Source organism: Mangifera indica, chromosome 14 (genome assembly GCF_011075055.1).
Source record: "Mangifera indica cultivar Alphonso chromosome 14, CATAS_Mindica_2.1, whole genome shotgun sequence".
NCBI lineage: Eukaryota > Viridiplantae > Streptophyta > Magnoliopsida > Sapindales > Anacardiaceae > Mangifera > Mangifera indica.
Genome location: NC_058150.1, coordinates 3,623,213 through 3,645,039, shown reverse-complemented (window position 1 = coordinate 3,645,039; position 21,827 = coordinate 3,623,213). Strand labels below are relative to the sequence as shown.

General features: G+C 34.9%; 6 protein-coding genes across 7 annotated transcripts; 1 reads left to right on the top strand and 5 right to left on the bottom strand.

Moving 5' to 3' along the window:
* Positions 1-617: 617 nt before the first annotated feature.
* On the bottom strand, positions 618-1,675 carry LOC123195860 (mavicyanin-like). Its single transcript, XM_044609722.1, has 2 exons — positions 1,151-1,675; positions 618-1,051 (listed from the first exon to the last, which is right to left on the bottom strand). The coding sequence occupies exons 1-2, from the start codon at positions 1,344-1,346 to the stop codon at positions 738-740; spliced, it is 510 nt and encodes a 169-aa protein (XP_044465657.1). The 5' UTR covers positions 1,347-1,675; the 3' UTR covers positions 618-737.
* Positions 1,676-1,800: 125 nt separating this feature from the next.
* Positions 1,801-6,099, bottom strand: LOC123195859 (uncharacterized membrane protein At3g27390-like). Of its 2 annotated transcripts, none has more exons than XM_044609720.1 (11): positions 5,981-6,099; positions 5,667-5,805; positions 5,117-5,225; positions 4,836-5,028; positions 4,610-4,743; positions 4,129-4,417; positions 3,433-3,539; positions 3,238-3,352; positions 2,880-3,075; positions 2,454-2,697; positions 1,801-2,356 (listed from the first exon to the last, which is right to left on the bottom strand). In XM_044609720.1, exons 2-11 carry the CDS (start codon positions 5,758-5,760, stop codon positions 2,107-2,109), a joined length of 1,731 nt encoding a protein of 576 aa, XP_044465655.1. In that variant the 5' UTR covers positions 5,761-5,805; positions 5,981-6,099; the 3' UTR covers positions 1,801-2,106. The 2 variants fall into 2 exon arrangements, with proteins under 2 accessions (XP_044465655.1, XP_044465656.1); XM_044609721.1 differs by having other exon boundaries at positions 5,899-6,058.
* A 1,681-nt stretch (positions 6,100-7,780) lies between these two features.
* LOC123195625 (protein LOW PHOTOSYNTHETIC EFFICIENCY 1, chloroplastic-like) lies at positions 7,781-10,613 on the bottom strand. Its single transcript, XM_044609438.1, has one exon. It carries the CDS (start codon positions 10,283-10,285, stop codon positions 8,072-8,074), a length of 2,214 nt encoding a protein of 737 aa, XP_044465373.1. The 5' UTR covers positions 10,286-10,613; the 3' UTR covers positions 7,781-8,071.
* A 1,968-nt stretch (positions 10,614-12,581) lies between these two features.
* On the top strand, positions 12,582-13,433 carry LOC123197062 (BAG family molecular chaperone regulator 2-like). The gene is made up of 2 exons (XM_044611246.1): positions 12,582-12,941; positions 13,026-13,433. Exons 1-2 carry the CDS (start codon positions 12,665-12,667, stop codon positions 13,253-13,255), a joined length of 507 nt encoding a protein of 168 aa, XP_044467181.1. The 5' UTR covers positions 12,582-12,664; the 3' UTR covers positions 13,256-13,433.
* A 2,529-nt stretch (positions 13,434-15,962) lies between these two features.
* On the bottom strand, positions 15,963-16,644 carry LOC123195928 (class I heat shock protein-like). The gene has a single exon (XM_044609791.1). It carries the CDS (start codon positions 16,559-16,561, stop codon positions 16,142-16,144), a length of 420 nt encoding a protein of 139 aa, XP_044465726.1. The 5' UTR covers positions 16,562-16,644; the 3' UTR covers positions 15,963-16,141.
* Positions 16,645-19,147: 2,503 nt separating this feature from the next.
* LOC123195799 (zinc finger protein CONSTANS-LIKE 6-like) lies at positions 19,148-21,740 on the bottom strand. Its single transcript, XM_044609640.1, has 3 exons — positions 20,823-21,740; positions 19,610-19,831; positions 19,148-19,527 (listed from the first exon to the last, which is right to left on the bottom strand). Exons 1-3 carry the CDS (start codon positions 21,621-21,623, stop codon positions 19,495-19,497), a joined length of 1,056 nt encoding a protein of 351 aa, XP_044465575.1. The 5' UTR covers positions 21,624-21,740; the 3' UTR covers positions 19,148-19,494.
* Positions 21,741-21,827: the final 87 nt, after the last annotated feature.

The following is a 21,827-nucleotide window of genomic DNA, read 5'->3' as shown; positions in this document are numbered from 1 at the left end:
TTAAATTTAGGTGAGGATATGTATAAAACTTCTAACCATATAATTCCACTCTGTTATTATTGTTATTTTTTTATGATAGTAAAGTGATGTCTCTAAGCCAGAAAAAATGACACTTTCTTTTCTTACCTTTAGCAATACGATAAAATAATGAATATAAATAATAATATATTATTGTGTGATTAAATAATTTTTTTATTAAATAAATATAATCATATTTTAGTTTAATTTTATCTCAAAAAATAATAATTTTAGAATTTAAGGTTGGTCGGCCAATTAATATGACCGGATAAGTTGGTAGACCAATCATCATTAGGTAGTTTGGTTGAGTAAATTAGTTAATCGACTAAATATGTTATTTTTTATCTCGATTAGATAAATAAAAAATTTAAAAATATTTTCAAAATAAAATATTTGGGAGTGTATATATGTTTGAAAAAAATAACGTTATTTTAATTAAAATCCCTCCCTGCTTCATACAACGAAGACAAAAAATCATTATACGGGACTCATCTCTGATTGTTGTAAACTTGTCTTCGCGTTGGTGGCATTCTAAGTAAATTAGAACAAAAGGGTTATCAATTTTGTAAAATGAAATCATTTTAGTCTGAACCGTTATACAACGAACGTCTTGAAATGCATTCATCATAAAAATATATAAGAACATGCACATTGTATACTAGACAAATTAACATACTTGAAGAGAAAAAATCACAAACGCAGCAAGCTTCATGAATTAACTAGAACAGATATGAAGCAACATAAACGTAAACAAGGTGAAGAACAATGGCTTGTTTGCAAACTCCAGAAGCCGGGACTGCAGAAGATCTGTGGTCACTTGGAGGAGAGTCTTCATGAGCTATGACTTTTACAATCATCTTCTGTCCCTTTTCACAGTGTTTGAATACTCCACTGATGAAGTAAAAAGTCCCCGAATGATCAAGCCTGAAGGCCGAGTTCCCAGTGTTGGAGAAGAACTTGGGGCCGGTTGAATTGCAGTTCTTGTACTCCTCCTCTGTCACTTCCATAACTGAATCCTTCTTGTACTTGAAACCTGCACATGGGAAAGCACACAACAGGAGAAAGAAGAAGGTTACGTTTTGATTCTTCAAGTGTAAATGAGTGTTTTTGTTTGATCGTTTGTTTTACTCACGGATAATGTCACCAGGTTGGAACCTGTTCTCGGAGGCCCAGTCATTGTAAACTTTTCTGTCATTGGCAGGAGGAGCAACCCACCCATGGGTGCCGCCGACTTGGAATTCAAGGGAAACTGAGAGATAATGAAGAGAAGAGAAGATGGTGAGCAAGAAAAACATTACATTGACAGAGTTGATGGATAAACGAACCATAATTGGTAAATTGGTAAGCTCTTGCAGTGAACAAAACACAAAAGAGAGAGATTGTTGCGGTGAATAAGTTATTTTAAGACCTGGGCTTCTGTTTTTATAAGGGATGCAGAGAGTTGGTTACTTTGAATTTGAGGGGTGGACATGGGAGTAGTGGGGGAAACGGTTGAGGTATAGGACTCTTTTGACTTGGACAGTTCGGTTAATAGATAGTTAAAAAACTGCAAATAGAGTACCAATTCAACTGTCAAATGCTACAACAAAGACGTTGAGTATCGACCGGCCTCATTGAATCAGAATGCATCTGTAGGGCAAGCGGCAGTGGACAAAGCGGAAACAAGAAAGTCAGCTTGAGTAACACAAACATTGGTGAGAATCCAATGTCCAGAAAACCCAAGGGTTCCTACACAAGGTTAGTCCACAAAGGGGCTGAAGAGGATGAAATGACAACATGAAGTTGGAATGTAAAACAGAGTCTGGAAACAAGCCAGAACAATACATAGCTAATTTATTTGTCTACTTGTGTTGGTATAAATGGCTCAAAAAATGTTAATTTACAGTCACGGCAATGTGTAATGCCAGAAGCTGTACATAGAGAAAGCAATTTTAACAGAGGTGGGGGAACTTGTTATATTTCATTCATTGAATGCATTTGTGTTCTCCCCCAGTGCTAGCTACTATAAGAAATGTATTATTCTACATATGTGCACAGCAACAAGAATACAAGGATGAGAACGCAATTGACATAACAGTAGCATCTCCATCATGCAATGCTGACATCCCTAACAACTGCTGTTGACTCTTGATCAGATCCATTGATGCTTATTATCCTTTTAAATGATTTCTGGATCCGGGCAAATGCACTTTTGGATCTTTGTATTTTCTGAGCTCCATCAGCTGATTTACTGTCGCCATTCTTCTTGACCAGATCTTCCGATAGGGTCTTTATGAGATTATCAAAATGACGCCGATAAGTTGGATATCTTGAGATAGAATTGGTGAGTCCCAACAGTCTTCATTGTAGAATCAAAGAGGTAAATAGAGAAACAGATAAAAGAGAAAATCAAAAGAACTGTAGAATGGTAATAGTAAAAGATTTGTCATCATTACCTTCTAGCCAATGCATCAAGTTCAGCTCGTTTATGTTCAGATTCAGGTGGTGAGTAACCATTTGAATTTTTCAACCTTGCAAGATCACCACACAATAAAACTAATTTGCCTAAGTAGTCCTCTTCTTCATCTGAAAGGTTTTTTGCTCTAATCTGATCCTTCATTATCAAAAAGGGGTTAAGAAACCAATCAAAGAAGGCATCTTTTGGTCTATTTGTTGTAGTTATCTCAGCACTATCATCAGCTGCATCAGAGACAAAAGAACAAAGCAATATTAGAATTTTGTTAAGATAAAAAATAGAACTTCATCACAAGGAGAATCCAAAATTTCCCTTGTAACGATCTTAAAAAAGTGCCTTCTTTATAGACACTGACTCAGCAAACACAAGAGAATGCCTGGGGGCAAGACAAAAAAAGTCCACTTACCTAACAATATTCCAGATGAACTGTGTTTTGCAGAGTGCACAAGCTTCTTAAAAAGGCAATAGGCAGGCAAGCCAATGCTAATCACTCTACTACCAGTATTAGATTTGGCATCTTCAATATCTTTACCAGTTATTAGTCCTTCAAGGATCATGATTTCCCCATGGCGTTTACACTCCTTTAATAAGCCCTCAAGAAACTACAAAATTAAAAAAACAATTTTTTCAATTCAGCACAGACACATGAACTATAACTTGGAAGTCTACAAATTATACAGCATTAAGTCTGAACATCACCATAAAATTACAATACTGAATTTCTTCAAACAATAAGCATTTTCTTTAGGCGAGATGCAAGATACCTCAAATGGCTTAAATTCAGTCGGCTTGAATGAAGGATTTTGAGAAGAGTCAGACTCAGTGAAAGAAGTCCTGAGAGAATTGGTCGGTGACAGCTCTGTCGTTTGGTACCGGGGCCTGTCAACATTAGAAACAATATCAAACTTGGTCAAGTAGGATGAATCAAAACCAGGACTGACTAGAGTGTTGAATTGAACCTAGGAAAGCAGGATCCTTCAGGCATGCCAAGAATGTCATTGCTGTACTCATCATAAATGGACAAGGAAGCAACAATATAGCAGAGACCAAACCAAAAAGAGGACTCCTGAAATTCAAAGTCTACATAATCATAATCATATCACATTTCACATCCAATCTATGTATTAAATCAACATCTTCATATCTTAGATAATCTCAGGGTTTCTGACATAATGACCAAAAACCATAACAATTTAAAGAATGGGATAGGAGACTTACATGCAATGTCATGCACACTTTGAACATGTACATTAAGGAAAAAAGCTCAAATAGGAAAATCAGCTTGCAATTAATTTCCACACTTTAGCTAAATTGAAATGTTAACATAATAATGATCAATAAAACAAAATGATAGACTACTATGATTGTTATTGGGAGACAAAATGAAATGCAAATGCAATTGGCTTCAACCGAAGTCCAGAATGCAATTTCATCTATACCGTATCACAATAGAAAAAGGGAGGGGTGTGTGTGTGCATTACTAATTGAGTAAAAAATGGTATAATGGCAAATCATTCACACAATCTTAAGAACAGTAGTGGTTCATTTCAAGTGCTACATTGCAAGAGTTTCCATAAACGGCAATTATAACAAATATTTTTCCATTTGTAAGACCTATGAGAAGCAATATAATTAGCCACACATAAGATTCTAACCTTATAAACAACCACCCCAGCATAAGCACCAAGGAAGATGGTGGCCAGAATGGAGCCCAAAACTGCCCCAACAACAGCCAATGGCCAGAGAAGAATGGCAAGACCAGCAAATGGTACACATATAGTCTCTAAAAAAGGACCTTCTCGACCTATAAGATCATGAAATAATCTATGCCAGCCCTTAAAGAGCATATAGGGGCTTTTGCATATGGCAATAACTGAGATCACTGGAAAATCAACCAGCACACCAAGCACTCCAGCTATGGTAGCACCTGGAATATCGAGCAATCTGGGACAGAGTAAATGAAAAAGAGTCAGATAAAAAACCTAAAAACCAAAAATGAAAAAAAAAAATTATCACAAAAAATGAAAATGACAGGATCACTTTATGGCTAATGTTTACAACACAACCTTTTAAGAATCATAAATGATTATGCCCATTTCATTGCTGGAAGTTCAGTAACAAAAGCAAACAGCAAACCTTATCTCATAATATTTTACATCTGCCTTTTTCTGCTGCAGGTCATCCATGACTGAAAAGTATGAATGGAAGCAAACATCTCGAAAATCTCTGACCACAGTGAAGCTTCCTTTTACTGTGCTCCAAGTTCCATCCTGGAAAGGAAGTGAATGAAGTCTCTATCATCGAAACCAACAAGTAAACAATTATTTATACCACAATAAGAAGTTTGATATTCAACACATACATAAAAACAGTGGAACCAATTATTTTTTTTCCCTTCTCCAACAGCATCAAAAGTGGCAAATATTGGCGAAAGAAAGCCATATAGTCCTCCCATTATGATACTTCCAACAATGCCAACCACCAGCCATACAATGAAGAAAACCGGCATGCATATGGAGATAAAAAGCTTCAGAACTGGGCCTAGTTGTTTAGCTCTGCTTGCCAGAAATGAACAAAATAAAGAGCAGATAACTAGAAAATAGTTCACAATGCCCATGTAAAGGTGAAGGATTAAGAAAAAACCTCAGAATGGAATAGTAAGTCCAGAAAACATGTACTGGCAAAAGTCCCAATATGATAGCTGAGTTTCCGATTGTCATGATAAGGCATACAAATGGGAAGAAAATGATTCCTGAAAGAACAAAGAGTTATATAAAAATGACATTGCTTTATCAAAGTCAGGCAACATCATTTATGCAGTTCAATGCTTCATTGTTAATTGATTTAGAAGGAGTTCACAAAGATGTATATTTAATAACTAAATACTCCCTGATTATTCAACTTTCTCTAGTACATAGGTCAAAAGCCATCAAGAAGACATGAATTATGTTGCATATACGCATTTAAACTATCATAAATCACATCAGCTGGTTGAAATCTCACATAATTTATCCATATAATGGCCAAAGCTATTATTTTGAATAGAAAATTCTGACTACATTAAATCCACTGTTGGATGAAAATAAATTCATTTCAAATGGCAAATCCAGTTGAGTATAGAAATGGAAGAAAAGGAACTATCATAGCAACACATATAGCAATAAAAAAAGGAATAAAATTTGAGAACACAAACCTTTAATGACACCCAGAAGAAGCAACCCGAAGAAGTAAGGAAGAAAGCGCACAAAGTTCCATAAAGAAGCCAAAAAACCTCTGGGTGGCTCCATTGATTTCCTAACTCGTTAGATCTCCACAAACTTCAGACAGTAAACCTATCTCACACATTACACAAATCAGTAAAAGACTCCACCGTGAATCCTTAAATATACACCAAAACAAAAACCCAATCAGTAACTACAACTTACTGGAGAAAACAAAAGCTCAGGTTGATGGAGTAGTTTTTAAGCGTTGAAATTTAAAATGAAAAAAAAAAAAAGAAAAAGGTACCAATATGGGTTGACGAGGCGAGGCATGAGTCATGACGATTCGATTGAAGTCGGAGAGAAGAGAAAATACTTTCCTTCAAAATAAAATGCTGATGGAAATAAAGCAACAAACTTTATTCCTTAAACGGCAACGCCACGGCACACAGTTTTTAGTTATTTAATTATATATCTAAATAATTAATTTATTTTAATTTAAAATATTATATTAATATAAATTGAAATTACATAATCATTTCATATCATCACGCACGCCAAAAACAAAAATGACTATGACTCTATCTCTGTTTATATTTATTTATGGCGAAAACTCTTAAAATTTTAAAAACCGTTATTTAACTAATTATATTAAAAAAAATTTATTTTTATTAAATTTTAAAAATTAATAATTTTTTATTAAGATAAAATTTTGTAATGTTATATTTCCTCTTAGAGTTTCAATTTTTTAACAAATTCTCTCCCTTTTTGGTAACCAACATCCTCTAGTTTTCTCTTTTGTTCTTCCAAAATTGTTTTCGTCGATTCAATCGATGAAAACGACTCTTACCTTCAACGAAGAAGAGTTTGGAAGAAGATATAACCTCTCAAAATTTAATTTTGAAAAAAATTATTAATTTTTTAAATTAAAAAAATAAGATAAAAATTTATTTTTTTAATATTATTAATTAAATAATAATTTTATTAGCTTTAATAACATATAAATTAAGTGTTTAAATTTTTAAAATTTTACTAAGTAAGTCTTTTAACTTATATTTAATTAATATTTTTATCGATAATTTTTTGTGTTAATCCGTCTCTTTACAAAGGCGGCGAGTGTATTAATTTGACCACGGAGGCGGGCATGACTTCGACGTGAAATTACCCAGGGACGGTGGTTTTGAATTTGGACAATGGTGGCTCTTTAATCCTCTTTGGACTGGTGACTCTTTACAAAGAATTTTCAGATTTTCTCCTCACCGTAAAAACCAAATATTTCGTTTGTAATTGACGACTTTGACCTTAATTTATAATATGATTATTTGATGAAATTTACTTTTTATAATTGATCAATCATAAACATGAACTTTAACAAGGATAAAAGCACATACCATAGTGAAGCATTTTCTTAACTTTAGCACGTGAATCCAAATGAGCATGGTTAAAACTTGTTCCCAATCTTTCTTTGTATTGATTGAATAGATAAATTTAAAATATAATAATAAAGGTTTAAATTCAAATTTCCTCTCTAAAAATTTTAATATTGTATTAGTTTTATTAATTTTTATAACTTACTATTTTAATTTGTATAAATAATTTCGTATAATTTTATTTTGGATGATGGCATGTGAGCATAAAAGTATACCGATGTATTGACTCAATAATCTAACCGTTGGGAAAACTCACTGAATGGCACAAAATATCTTTAATTCATTCCCGCATTATTATTGGTATTGGTGGCTTGCCCACTGCCAGCATGTGACAGGTTCATTTGCTTGATAATGAAGCAAAAAGTCAGTGATTTGCACCTGCGGCTCAAAAAGCTTAAAGAAAATTTAATAGCAATTGAGATTAACAGATCTTCTTTATGGTAATTTGTGGAGTCTGGCCATTAGACATATCCATAGCCTATTGCAGGTATTTCAAAGATAATCCATCCTTTGACAACATAAAAGTAGCCTATATATGATTCAATGACAAGCAGCATGATTGGGTTCCCATGTCGAATGTCAAACTTTTAGTTGGGTCCTCTCTGAGTTGGGGTGACACTCAGAAATCAACAACATGGTGAGTTGTATCAGCTTTTGATATACTGGAACCTGAGTCATTGGAAGATTTGAACATTGGCCTTCTCATTTTTCATAACCATTGATTGGTAGCTAGACTCAAAAGACTGAAATTTGAAAAGCTTACAGATTCTGGGGAGGTGACTTCCATAAGAAAGCTTAAAAGAGAAAGAAGAGATTGATTTAGAACAAATTGAATATGCAATGATATGTGAAAAAGAATTTGTATAAATTCATGATAACTATCTAATGGTTTCCTTCTGTTTGTGGGGTGTGTAAATTTCATTTCTATCAAATGGTTGGGGAAAATCAGCAAAGTGACAGAAATCCGTTCAACTCTTCCAAGTTACAACTTTCTTCCTTTTGTCTGGTGGCTGAGGTCCTAAAACAGTTAAATCAATAGCTGAGCTGTTGAATTGAGAGGATTGTACAACTGCATCGTAAGCCTTTTTAGAGAGGTTAAGGTCCTCACTGTGAGCCCTCAAATATAAGTCAACCGCAATGCTTGGTTTACCATCCTTTGCAAGTGCCTTGATCAGCGTTTCATAAGTGATCTCATTAGGTGAGATGTTGTGATCATTCATTCTGTGAAACCATTCATATGCTGCACCGCTCTTACCTTTGCGTGCACATGCACTGACAATTGCATTGTATGTGACGACAGTTGGCTCAATACCAGTTGAAGCCATCTCCCGGAATATCAGCTCAACCTTATTAAACTCCTCTTTTGCACTGAAAACTGAAGCCATAATTGTGTAGGCATAAAGGTTTGGTTCCACACCGACATTGAGCATATGTTTCCAGACCCGGATGGCTTCATCATAAAGCTTGCCCTTTTCAAGGGCACTAAGCAGCGCCACATAGGAGATGATTGTGGGTTTTTCACCGTTGTCAACCATTCTCTCAAATATATGCACAGCAGCAGAATATTCTGAAGCCTTGGAACAGGCAACAAGAACTGCATTCCATTCCCTACTTCCAGGTTTAAGACCTTTTTCTTCCATCTTGTTGAGCAACCTAACACCCCATCTCCAAATTCCTCTTTTTCCAGCCGCACTAAGTAAAATGTTAAACTGAGAGACAATTAATTCATATGAAATATTATTAGGCTTTGGTCCCTTGTCCAATAAATCCTCATAGATCTCCAAAGCTGCCCACCACTTCTTGGCCTTTCCCATCAACCAAATCAAATGATTACAGACAGATAAGTTTATTTCAGCAAACCTTTCTCTAATGCTAGCATACAATTCTTTGGCAACAACATAGTGTTCATCACGGTTACAAGCCCACACAAGACGCTCAAATTCAGCCCGAGCAAGCTGAAGCCCAGCCTTATCCATTTCTGTCAAAAGTTTCAACACATTGGTGCTATGATTTTCATCCTTCACAAGCCAACACCGCATCACTTGGTAGCAAATACACATGGTGAAATTCTCAAGCCTAGCAAACTCATTTTCCCAATCTTTACCATCACCTTTTCCTATTTCACCTTTCAGATATTTCTCTCTAAATTCAACAAAGAACTTCAATGCCCCATTCCCATCTTCCATTCTTTGGTAAGCCAACAAAGCCTTAGAATAGGATACAGCAGATGGAGTAAAGCCCTTCTGTTGGATCTCCCCAAGAACATTAAGGGCCTTGGTTGCTTTTCTTTGCTCTATATAAATAGCCATCAAGGCATTGTAAGTCACAACATTAGGAGCAATCCCCTCCTCATCCATATCCTTCATAATTCTCTTCAATTCTCCAAATTGTTGACATTGTTTCATTGCACCCAATAGACTGTTATATAAAAAAATGTTAGGCCCAACAGCATCACCAGTTTCTTTCTTCTTTCTCTTGAGCCACTCAAAAAGAGCTATTGCACACTCTATTTTCTTATCCCTGCCAAGACCTCTAATCATGGTACAGTATACTTGAGGAGGCAAATCACCCGTGTCCTTTAGAACCTCTTCTACATCATTCACTGTTTTAGCAAGCCACAGACTCTGTGCCAAGGCCTTAACATCAAGCCTAGAACTCTCCTGCTCTCCAACTTTGCTCTCACTCTTAATATCAACTTCTTCACTTTCTTCTTCAACATTTCCATCACTATTTCCCACCATATCTACAATAGGATAATCAACATTGTCACCCTCAGTTTTCTCAGAAAACCCATCAACCATAAGGAATTCACTTCCAATTTCTCGTTCCTCCATTGCCCAAGACAACATGACTGGCATGCTAAAAGAGCATTTCTTTGGCTCACAAAAGATAGCCAGCTTGAGACTAGATAATCTAGATATTAGACCGCATTTAGAATCAAATTTTATGCCGCTAAAACACACCCCACTACAGCGAAACCTTGACCTGCTAGAAACTAAAAAGAAACCAGTGTTTCTGCTATCACAAACGGGTCCAACGCTTCTATTTCTTCCACCTAAAAAACTAGAAGAACCAACTTCTAAAGACAACGGAGGCACTACACTATAGCCCGCTTTGGATGAACACACACTTAAAGCCTGCATCTTGTATTCCTCAATATAAATATAAGCAGAAAAACCCATATATGAAATACAAAAGTGAGAAGCAACAAAACATGTTACTTGCTAAGTCCCGGTAAACCTCCAATTCTCATATAATTTCTATGTTACGCACTAGTGAAACCGTGACAGTACCTAGTGTTTTTGGTATATAATACAGCGATTATTTTTGGGTCACACTGAAAGAGATGAAATTCGTACCTTGAAGATGGAGGTTTTAGAATGAAGTCGAGTAATGGGTTTTTGGTGTTCGCTGTTCTGTGTTCTTGTCACAGCCACTCAATTGATTATTTGATACCAGAGGAAAAGCTATGAACTACGTCGTTTTTTTCAACGGTCCATGGGTTCTACCTTTCTCTAGACTCAGGCTAACTGCGTAAAAGTGATGAACCCTAGAACAACATGGAATAAGGCCTAGGCCCAAATTCAAAGGCCCGAGTATCATATTTGAATAGGTAGAAAGGAGAATCAGAAAGCAACAAACAAGAATAACACAGGAAGACAACAAATTGGTCAATAAAAATAAATAAAAAGAAACAGACACGGCTATTGACAAATGAAAATATGTAAAATACCAATCCAAATAAAAACAAATATATATAATGTATAGAATAATGCACCCGATAAGAAATGGAAAATAAGTCCGGCAACTGCATGAAATGCAAAGACTGTATAATTGAGGCTGAAATGGCATCGATGCGCATAAAATCTCTGGCTATATCTTCTTTATAGGCATGGCTTCCAAACAAGCAGCAAATCCTGTGGGGGCGTGAAGATCTCTATCTCATGCTGTATTTTTTTCACTTTGCATGCGTCCCTAGATATCATATCTTCACGTGTTACCTCCGAAGTTTAACTGTTTTAAATAATTTTTTTAATCATCTTTCGATTAAGAATTCGACAAGTAGACTCAAAACTGATTGAGAATCCTAGCTTCTCTGCATATGCCATCGAACTGAACACATGAAGATAACATGGGTTTAAAACTTTAAATCCCCAAGGCAATCAGTGAAGCAGAAAAATCTCTTTGACCCATCTGAATATCAGAATTCTGGGAATATCCCAGATGTTCAAAACCTGCAATATGTGAAGTTATATAAATGACTTTGGTTAATATATATTATACTACTTGGAAGTGATGGTGGTGGCTAGCCAAGCTTGCTAGTTAATCAGCCACTTAGGGAAAAAGTCATCAAGTTTCATGAACATGTATCTAAAATTGGGAAACTCATACCGTGATTGCAAGAAATACCGAAATAGAATAATCGAATAGGTGTGGACTAGTTCATCCATATGGAAGGTTTTGATAGTAACATTCTAAACTCTCCCCACATGGGTTGATGCCTTTAGGATTGGCCAACTACCGATACAAAAAGAAAACCCCCAGAGCTATCGTTAGCCACCCACCGGAAAATATATGTTAGAGTCAAATAACAAGAAGCAACTAAAGACAAACAACTCTCTCTTTTTATATGTAACATCTATTCCATCAAACACAGGAGATCTAGGGCCCAGGACCTAAAGTTCCGGCGGAAGAAAATATTGTCAGGGGCCTTCTCTCTGTCAAAGAATGGGGAAATGCTTAGATATATAATTAATTGCTCATTGTTTCTGGATCCTGATCATACAATAGGAGGTGAGGTGATACATTAACGAGTAATTATTTCAAAAGATGGGCTCTCTTTAATCATTTCTAAATCTAATATTCCTAAAACTCAGGACGCATTTGATAATAAGAAATTTATCATTTGTAATCTTCCATGAAAGAGTGGAATGAGAAAGAAGGAAAGGCTTTAAAGGTAGTTAAAAGTGAAAAAGAAAAGTTCACAAGAAAAATAAGGCAAAAAGGAACGGTTGGATCTTTTTTTGTCTACCAATCAATTACTATATTAAATAAATTAAACCTGTTCTATTTTGTACATATAATTTCCTCATTTCTCATTCAAACTACTTTGAGGCAACCTACTAGACATATGCTCTTTCTTTGATTCTGGTTTATCCAAACAAGCCCTTAATTTGGCAGTGTCCGAACAAAGTCCTAATCATTTGTAAAACAAAAATATAGCCTACGTATTTTATGAAGAGATCCAACTGCCCATTTGTTGTGATTGTGTTTGGGCGTCAATCAAGCAGGCGTGTTCCAAAGTAACCATCCCCATGTGCCTGAGCCCCCCATAAAATCAGCAGAAGAAACTTTGCCCATATCACACTCCATATGTCATCATCTCATTTGTCCTTCACTTTTCCAAGTCTCCATTTTTTTCTATTTTATTCAAACCTCTCACTATTATATAACCACCTAGCCCCCACCCCTTCTTCTCCCCTTTACTAGAGAGTTTTCTAAAATAGAGAGCCTGTTCAGAAGAGAGTAGAAGGCTTTCAACTATAATTAAGGGAGACAAAATGATCAAGTTGAGGTCAAAAGGGTTCTGCATTGGAAGTTTTAAGCTCGGTTGCGGTGGCAGCAATAGTAGCAACAATATCAAAGCAGCATCAACTGTAACTAGCAGTCCAAAGGAGTATGGAGGCATTAGTGAAATCAAATGGGAACTTAGGCCTGGCGGAATGCTTGTTCAAAAGAGAGAAAGTGGAGACAGTGTAGGGGAAGCCACCATCACTCTCAGAGTCTCAAATGTTTCTAAGTGGCATGATATTTCCATTGAAGCAACCTCAACTTTCGGTAAGTTCTCATATTCATCTTCATCTCCTAAAACTGTTTGGTGGGGAATGACTGGAATTTTTGTTTTGAATCAAAATCTTCCAGGAGAACTGAAGATGATACTGTCACTGGTAACATGCTTGGAACCAAGAGAGCAAAGGCTGTTGTTCAAAGGGAAAGAGAGAGAAGACAATGAATATTTACACATGGTTGGTGTTAGAGACAAGGACAAGGTGCTGCTGCTACAAGATCCAGCTATCAAGGAGATGAAGCTGCATGGACTGAGAGGAAGAAGCCAACCCATGGAGACTGCTTATACGACAGTAAGTGTATAATTAACACTAATTAAAAAAACCCTCATTGGTACATCTTCGCTAACCACCAAATGAAGTTGCCAAAAATATTGTGGGGAAGGGATTCTTCTTGTTCACTAGTAATTAGTTTAGGATTTATTTAATTTAAGTTGTATTATTAATTAATGTGAGGGGGCAATTTATTATCTGTAAGCTGATGCAATTCCTATTACTATGTTTATAAAAATGTTGATTCCTGATCATGTAATGAAAATTAATTAATGTCCTAATCAATGTTTAATTTTCTCTGTGTGTTTATGTTTACAAATGCACTAGTGCACGCGAACAAGAAAAATATACTAATCAGATTGCAGCACACCAAAGGCCAGGGCATTTCAAAGAGTGAGTGCTATAAGCCTAGGAAGAATCACAGCTTACAAAGTTAACGGTTAAATTTGAAAACCTCAAGATCATATAAATCTATATTAGCAACTTATATTATTAACCTGAATCAAGTTTCATATCTTATACTTAAAATTCTAACATATCTCCTTGTTTGTCATCATCTATGTCGCATGATTACAATCGAAAGATGTGATGATAATTTCGATACCAAATGATATGAATTTTAAAAAAACTTTACTTTAAAAACTAGCGATTGAAATTGGAAAGTCAAAAGTCATATAAACATCATATTAGAATTTCATATATGTTTTCTAATATGAATTTAAGTCTCATATCTTTACACTTGAGATCTCAATATATCACCATGCTCCGTAAGTCTAGTGTCTATGTAGATTGGTTGTACACTATCTTCTTGTTAGTCATAGACAAATACTACAATGTCAATATCACCATCTACGTTGTATAATTATAACTGAAATATGTGATGATGACTCTAATATTAAATGATATTAATCTTGGAAAAACCCTATAAAAAAAAAAAAAAAACTAGTGATTAAGATTAGAGGGCCCAAAACTATATAAACCCCATATTAAAAACTCATATATACTTTTTAATGTAGATCTAAATTTTATACCTTTCACTTGAGATTTTAACAATGAAACATGGGTATTAGTCTCAGTTCTCAAATTTAGAATGCTCAAGGCAAAAGTGACTGCCAATAAATAATACTCAACTTCCAACCATAAACGAAAAGAAAGGAGGCCTCAAATGCTTAAGCTCATTGGTAAAAAGATCCAGTTTGAGCAAGGTAACGTAAGTAAAATCTGTGAAATTCCAGCTCTGTTAATCTCTTCTGGCAGCCAAATTGGGCATAACAAAGATCTAATTACTTAATCAGCTAATAGTCAATCAATCACTGGCCTACATTGGGGATGCAAAAGCGCCTGGTAAATTGAAGTCAGTGATAGGGCCACACTGGGGAAGCAAGAGAACCGGATTGATTTGTAGTGTTTCTAGAATATCTCTTTCGGTACTGAGATAGCTCCTCGATTAATGCTGAACAGATTTGTTTAACTACTATTAATAAAGCCATATTTTCCAAGGTTGATTTGTCCTGAGATTGTTTACCCTCTGATTACGCCGGCTGCCATGCATGTGCTTTGAAAGGATTGCAATTAAAATACATGAGACGAGAGGTAAGGACAACTAACAATAAAAATGTAAGCTTGTTTTCATTGTGGAATTTCACTCTTTTATAATTGATGATATCTTTCATATTGTGGTTGTGGATTAAATATAAGAGGAGGTTATATATATAAAAGGATATAAATTTCTAATTATATTTCAAGATTAAATTTTTAATTTATTGATTATAAGACCGATTATTAAATTCAGATTTGATCAGCTCGTTGCAGTTGGTTTTACCCAAAGGGATAGTCCAACTCAAATAAAATTTCTTATTAACAAAAAATTTCTGTATAATTGTATGAAAGGGAACAACAAGATCTTAACAAAAGAAACATGAGCTTAATCTATGCGGTGAAAATCCACATCATTGGTGTTGGGAATTTGACTAAACCAACTTGCAGTGTAAATTTGGAATGATAATCAATAATAACAAGGAATAACAAACACAAGATAAATGTGGTAAAACCCTCAATTGATTATGACGAAAACATTCACAGGCAAAGACTAGAAAGATTTTTTTTAGAACACAAAAGAATTACAATGACACAATCTTTCTAAAATTGGGAGAGCACAATGAACACTTTCGGTCACAGGGAAAAACATGTTGAGAGAATACAAGAGAAAGGAAAGACTTGTGTATTGGGTTGTGATGGGGGATAGATTTTGATAAATGAATCATGGTATTTATAGGCAACTATAACCTTACTACATTCCATATTCTTAAGGTAAAAAATTACAACCATTAAATGATTTCACCTAATTTCGTCAAATTATTAGCCACTAATTTTTTTTTTTCTTTTCTTTTTTATAATCGAGAGCCCAACTTAACTTGTTAGACCGATAAACTCTTAAGTACAATGATCAGACCAATAATCATTATATCAAATTTATTAGGAGTTCATCTTGCATGATAACTATTCAATTCTAAGCTAATAGGTCTAATTTTTTTTATAGAAATACATCTCTTTACTCATACTATGCAAATTTTGTCATTTTAGGAAGGGGCTTTCTCTTTAACTACTCAAGTTAACCCTTAAAATTAGCCCACTAAAATCTTGGTGTGATCCTTGCAAGTTGTATAAATACCAAGGCTACCAGGTTGATAAGCAGCTTCAATATATACTATCAAAATATTAGTCACTAATTCTTAATATATACTATCAATATAAATATATATATCTATATATATATATATTACACTTTATTAATTGTACCTTGCATGGATATGGCAGAATAACATTACAGAGAAAACAGGAAACCACACTTAGAGCAAACACAACACAACACAAACATTTATAATTTCAATCAACCACACACAACCCTTCAGTAATTTCTCAACCCTTGATTTCTTCAATCTCAATCACTTTCTTCTCTGGTTTCTTCACTTCATGTTTAGGAATCGTCACCACAAGCACTCCATTCTCCATTGACGCCTTCACTTCATCCATCTTGGCATTTTCCGGCAGCCTGAACCTTCTAAGAAACTTGCCATGGCAACGTTCAACTCTATGCCACGTATCGTTTTTATCATCTTTTTCCACGGTCCTCTCCCCGCTTATTTGCAGCACTCTACCTTCCTCGACTTCAACTTTCACCTCCTCCTTCTTCAGCCCTGGGAGATCGGCCGTGAACACATGGGCGTCGGGGGTCTCCTTCCAGTCAGTCGGAGTATTGAGGACTGGACACTTGTTAACCACTGAGAGGAAGGGGTCAAAGGGTTCATCACCGAGCAGCAGTTTTGGGATAAGCGACATGATGAATTTTGTTGATGATGGATGAAATATTATATTGCGTCGTGTATGTTCTGGTGTTCAAGGGCGTGTATTTATAAGAACAGAAAGGTGATTCCTGAAATTTCTTGGGGGTTCTTTTTACTGTAATGTGATTTGGATGAGGGATGTAGTGTGTTCTAAGACCTTCGGTAACATTATTGAGGCCAAATGACTATGTTCCACCCCAACTTAGATGAACGACATTTGTTGTCCTTTAAGTTTGAAAAGTTTATTTATCTACCCAACATATACTTTCATATATAAATTTTGTTTTGTTTCAATGTGAATTACTAGTTTGCCATTTTTAATGAAATTACAAAACAATCATACATATTTAATACTAATTTTAATTACCAATTTATTGTTTTTTATTGAAATCATTAAAATACCCATCACAAGTTATACATCTTCTCCTTATTACCTCTTCAACAATCTATTTCACTTATATCAACACCATCATCTCCCCCTGTATCGGATCCACCAAGAAGTTTATTTTCACTACTAAACGAATCTATTCCACCATCAAGTTCATTGCTCTATCACCACCAAGTATCTAATCCACCAAGGAGTTCTCCTCCACCACCACTAGCATCTGCTCCACCAACATACTCTTGTCCACCTTTTTTAGTAGCTAATCCACCTACAAGTCCTCCATCTCCGCATATGTCTTTGAAAATGGTCTTTGTTTGGTTAATCCCCAAAATCCTCCCAAATAATCAATTAATCTATCATCATCACTATTATAAAACAAAAAATTGAAATCATAAAATCTCCCTAATAACCCAATTGCAAGCAACATCCTGCCAAATTTTCAGTCTTTGGCTCCAATAAACCTCCCTACACACCCACATATATTTGAACCATACATCATGGCTAGACTCAAATCTCTAAACACCGGATCTAGCTCATAAACCTCCCTACAAACCCACACATATTCAAATTATACATCATGGCTAGACTCAAATCTCTTACATTGAATCTAACTCGTCAATCTTTTCTTGACAATGAAAACTTTCTCTTTCTTCTTTTGGTATCTTTTTCAACTTCCATTGTTATCATCACTTACTTTTTTTTTCAATCTCAAGTTTCAATGATTCTTTACAACTTTATTGATACGATAGGTTCCATAGATGCTCCCAATACCATCTATGTTGTTGTTGAAGGGACTAAGAACAGATTAAATAAAGTTGAAGAAAGTTTAAGAGGTGGTGTAGAGGTTTACCATTCATTAATGTGAATTGATTTGTGATGAGATTCCAAGGTCAATGTAGTGAAATGAATCACTGGCAACAAAAATAGAAAAAAAGAAAAAAGGAGTAGAGATACACCCAAAAGAAAAAAGATGAAGAAGAGAAAAGAATGGGAGAGGAATTAAAAAAAAAATCATTATAATTAGGTTTTAAATTTAAATAGAAGAAATTACATAAATGTCTTTTTAAACAGTTATTTTTTAAGGTTAATGCAAAATAACATTTTTTTTTAATTTTTATATAACAAGTTTTATTAACAGAAATAAATGATAGGTGAGAAAATGAATATTTCAAACTTAAGAGGTGATCCCTTCCATTTCATAAAGTCCAGGTGGGAAATGCTCTTGGGCCCATTATTGAATATTGAATGATTGAATATGAACAATGGTATTGAATATTTTTATATTATTACTTTATTAGACTTCCAGAAGAGTATAGATTAAATGCTTTTGAGTCATTGTCTTTTTATCCCTGGGTTGCGGGTTCCATTACAACAAAATACTAACACCAACGAAAAGACAAGTTATACCTTAAGGCAAAAGAAATGCATAGAGTTATAGCCCTTTGCTCCCTGTAACTGGTATAAGGGCTAGATTTGACTCAAACTGAATTTAGTTTGTTTTGTATAAAATGAAACTTAAATTTATATTTAGTTTGAATTTAAGCTCAAATCGAGTTTTAAATTTGGTTTAAAATCATACACGAGAACTCTTGGGTGTGATTTGGCTAAAATTGTGTTTTGTTATGCCGATAACAATCATACATCAACCAATTTGGGGGAAAAATTGAAGAAGAAAAAAAATTTAATCGTTAAGATAAAATATAATTTGTATACACTATTATTAGTGTAATTGATGTTAACCATATTATATATTGTACAATGTGCAAACTAAATCTAATTTTGACATATGGGTGTAAAAATAAACTTTTCAAACTTGTGTAAAATTTATATCATCAAACTTCTGGTGGGAAATACTTATATGGCCATTGATAAACATTAAACCAAGCCACTCTCTTCAATCAGCCATTTGTTTTAAATTACCTTTTTTCAAATTCCCGACACCTCCACCATCTTTGTTTCTCTCCAAAATTTTCTGAACTTCGAACTTGGGTTTCTGATACTAGAACTTCTCTTCTTTTTTTTCAATCTGGTTTTAGTTATGATGCTGATTATGTTTTGCATTATTTAAGATACCTCCCACAAATTGCACATACATAATCACAGAACAATACAGTAAAAGAATCATACATATTACCATTTAAAAACATATATTTTACGTTCAACTCGTAACTTGTAATATATTAGAACTAACAAAGGTTAACAAAATTGACAGAGTACTAAGACTTTCAGATAGAAGATTTGAGTTTGAGATTTTGTTACACTTATAAAACCCCGAATATATTATCGAGTTAGAAGTATATCTACTATGACAAAGTTGGCATTTCTCTTGTCCAGCAGCAGCTTCACACTACTCTTTATCATTTGATTTTATCTTTATTTCTTTCTTTCATAATGGGTGGATGACAAAACTATGCTTATGCTATTTGGCAACATGCATGCATATATAATCCAACAAATGAGCAAGAAATGAGATAAAAATGAGAAGAAAAACCTTCCAAACAATCCCACTACCACTCTCTTCTAAGCAACAACACTCCAAATATTTACGCTTCTGAACTTCTTTTCACAAATCGACCCTGCAAAGATATAGTTGAATTTATTTTATTAGTACACTGGGATCGAAAGGAAATAAATTAGCAAGAATGGTGCAAAGGGTACCTTCATGCGAGGGCGCTTCTCGGCATTGAGCTTTCGAACTTCATATCGGATGCGCTTGGAGAAGAGCCTATTTTGCCTTTTCTTCTTGTATCTCAAAACACCTGCCTCTCTAAGTTCTCTCTTCCAGCCTTCATTGCCTCCTACAGCATCGCTGCCATCAGTGGTAGTCATTTCAGGCACACTCCACAAATTACCAACGTTACTCCACGCATCCATTGGCACCTACCTCAACATAAACACCCAAACTTCAATAATCATCATCATCATTATCAAGCCCTCCAATCATTTTTTATTAGAAAAGAAAAAATTTGTTATGGCATTTGCCATATCATCTTTTCATCATCCACCAAAGTCCTTATCCCTATCATGTATATGCTGATGTCTTATATAAATAAGCATAATAAATTTCATCACATATAGAACATGATTTTATCGAGGGGGCTTCAGTTCAAGTATTTAGAAATTACTTTTCTAATTTATTTTTTATTATAAATATTACTTTTTTTAATCTTTTATTACTAATAGTAATATAATAAATAATATATAAGATAATTTAATTACCACCTCAACCTTTGATATTAAAAGTTTATCTAATAATTCTTGATTTTATCATAATTTTATCTTTACTAACTAATTTTTTAAAACAAAAATATCTCTATTTTTAATTAATATAATCAATAATACAAAGAATATTTTAAAATAATTATATTAAAAAATATTTAAATAAATAATATTTTATTATTTTATTATTATATTTAAGTAAAATAATATTTTAAATAATTTATTTTTATAATAATTATTTTTTTAAATAAAATATTATTCAAACGAATCATATTTAGAATGTCTTTTTATTGAATGGGCGAAAATAATGCAGGCCACACTGAGTTGTGCCATAACACTGCTGGCTAAAAATATTTGGCCCCCCCAAAAAAGCCGAAAAGTACACGCCCAAGACTAAATATTCCCATGCCGAAAAAAAAAACCCCACGACCTACCCAACAAAGCAACCCCAGCCACTGACACTACAGGACTGATACTTTAAACAACAGAACCATCATGCAACTAATGCAAGTTCATGTTCATCATCATAAATCCAAATAAATCAGATCAGATGCTTGCATGATACCATACACATACATACACATGCATGCATACACATACATATGTATGTATGATTGATTGATCGATGATGAAGAAGAGAAATGGATCTTACGGTGGCATCATGCAATTGGGGAACAGTTTGTGGGGACTCTCCGTCAACATAGAGGGGACCCTTATCAGACCAAGCATTCAATATCTCCTGGTAATCAAGTTTCAATGCCAATAACGTTTTACTATTCTGCCCCTGTACCTCTTCCATACACCATGCAGCTTCATCTACATCATCCCGATCATGATCTTCGATACAGCTACTACTCATCACCTCCTCTTCCTTAACAACAATCTTATTACTTTCCACAACCTCACTGTAACTCACCCACTTCTCCTCACTGGCGTCCCTCTCTTTACACCTCATGGCCGTTTGTACCAGCCCGTGATTACTGTCCCCACAACGATCTTCGCCGTACGGAAACGTCAGCGATAACGGCGATTCTGGAGGGCTGTCTTGCTCGGAGGTGGTGGAAATGAGCAAGCCGTTGAGGGTGGTGGAGCTATCCGTAGTGGCATCGAAGAGGAAGCTGGCGACAACGTTGTTATCTTCATTCTCATGCCCGTGCATGTAATCTTTAGGGTCTTCAACTAAGTTTTCGGGGTGAAGTGGGAAGAGAGTGAGCTGTTGTTGATGCAGCTTGTTGGTCATTTTGGTCTCGTTTTTAGAAGTTTGCGGCTTCTTCTTCTTCTGATGGCCAAGCTTCAAATTAAGACAGAGGTATTTTGGTTTTCGGCGTTTGGTTCTGGTTTTACGAGATGGTTTTAAAGAAATTGAAGGCTTTGTTTCGGTGTTAGCGGTGGCAGAGCGGGTATTGGGTTTTGTGGCATGGGAAAGAGGAGGAGTGATGTTGCAGTGGCACATCGTCCAGTCGAGTGATCATGTGTAGAGAGATGGAGAGAATAGAGTGAAATGTTAATTGGGAAGTGGAAATCGGTAAGATGTGTAGTGAGAGAGAGAGGGTTATCGACACGTGGTAAGGGCGAATTGGATATGGGATTAGATTGTGTTGTTATCTGGATTTCGTTTGGGTGTGGATGGGATTGGAAGTGGCAAATGGAAGTAATT

Excerpts from the sequence above, each read along its gene's own strand:
- LOC123195860 (XM_044609722.1), bottom strand. The coding sequence starts at position 1,346 with ATGGTTCGTTTATCCATCAACTCTGTCAATGTAATGTTTTTCTTGCTC. Across the intron at positions 1,052-1,150 it reads CCAACCTGGTGACATTATCC|GTTTCAAGTACAAGAAGGAT; the intron begins GTGAGTAAAACA and ends TCCCATGTGCAG.
- LOC123195859 (XM_044609720.1), bottom strand. The coding sequence starts at position 5,760 with ATGGAGCCACCCAGAGGTTTTTTGGCTTCTTTATGGAACTTTGTGCGC. Across the intron at positions 3,540-4,128 it reads CTGGGGTGGTTGTTTATAAG|GAGTCCTCTTTTTGGTTTGG; the intron begins GTTAGAATCTTA and ends TTTGAATTTCAG. Across the intron at positions 3,076-3,237 it reads CTGAATTTAAGCCATTTGAG|TTTCTTGAGGGCTTATTAAA; the intron begins GTATCTTGCATC and ends TTAATTTTGTAG.
- LOC123195625 (XM_044609438.1), bottom strand. The coding sequence starts at position 10,285 with ATGGGTTTTTCTGCTTATATTTATATTGAGGAATACAAGATGCAGGCT.
- LOC123197062 (XM_044611246.1), top strand. The coding sequence starts at position 12,665 with ATGATCAAGTTGAGGTCAAAAGGGTTCTGCATTGGAAGTTTTAAGCTC. Across the intron at positions 12,942-13,025 it reads TGAAGCAACCTCAACTTTCG|GAGAACTGAAGATGATACTG; the intron begins GTAAGTTCTCAT and ends AAAATCTTCCAG.
- LOC123195928 (XM_044609791.1), bottom strand. The coding sequence starts at position 16,561 with ATGTCGCTTATCCCAAAACTGCTGCTCGGTGATGAACCCTTTGACCCC.
- LOC123195799 (XM_044609640.1), bottom strand. The coding sequence starts at position 21,623 with ATGTGCCACTGCAACATCACTCCTCCTCTTTCCCATGCCACAAAACCC. Across the intron at positions 19,832-20,822 it reads CCCAATTGCATGATGCCACC|GTGCCAATGGATGCGTGGAG; the intron begins GTAAGATCCATT and ends ATGTTGAGGTAG. Across the intron at positions 19,528-19,609 it reads AGAAGCGCCCTCGCATGAAG|GGTCGATTTGTGAAAAGAAG; the intron begins GTACCCTTTGCA and ends ATATCTTTGCAG.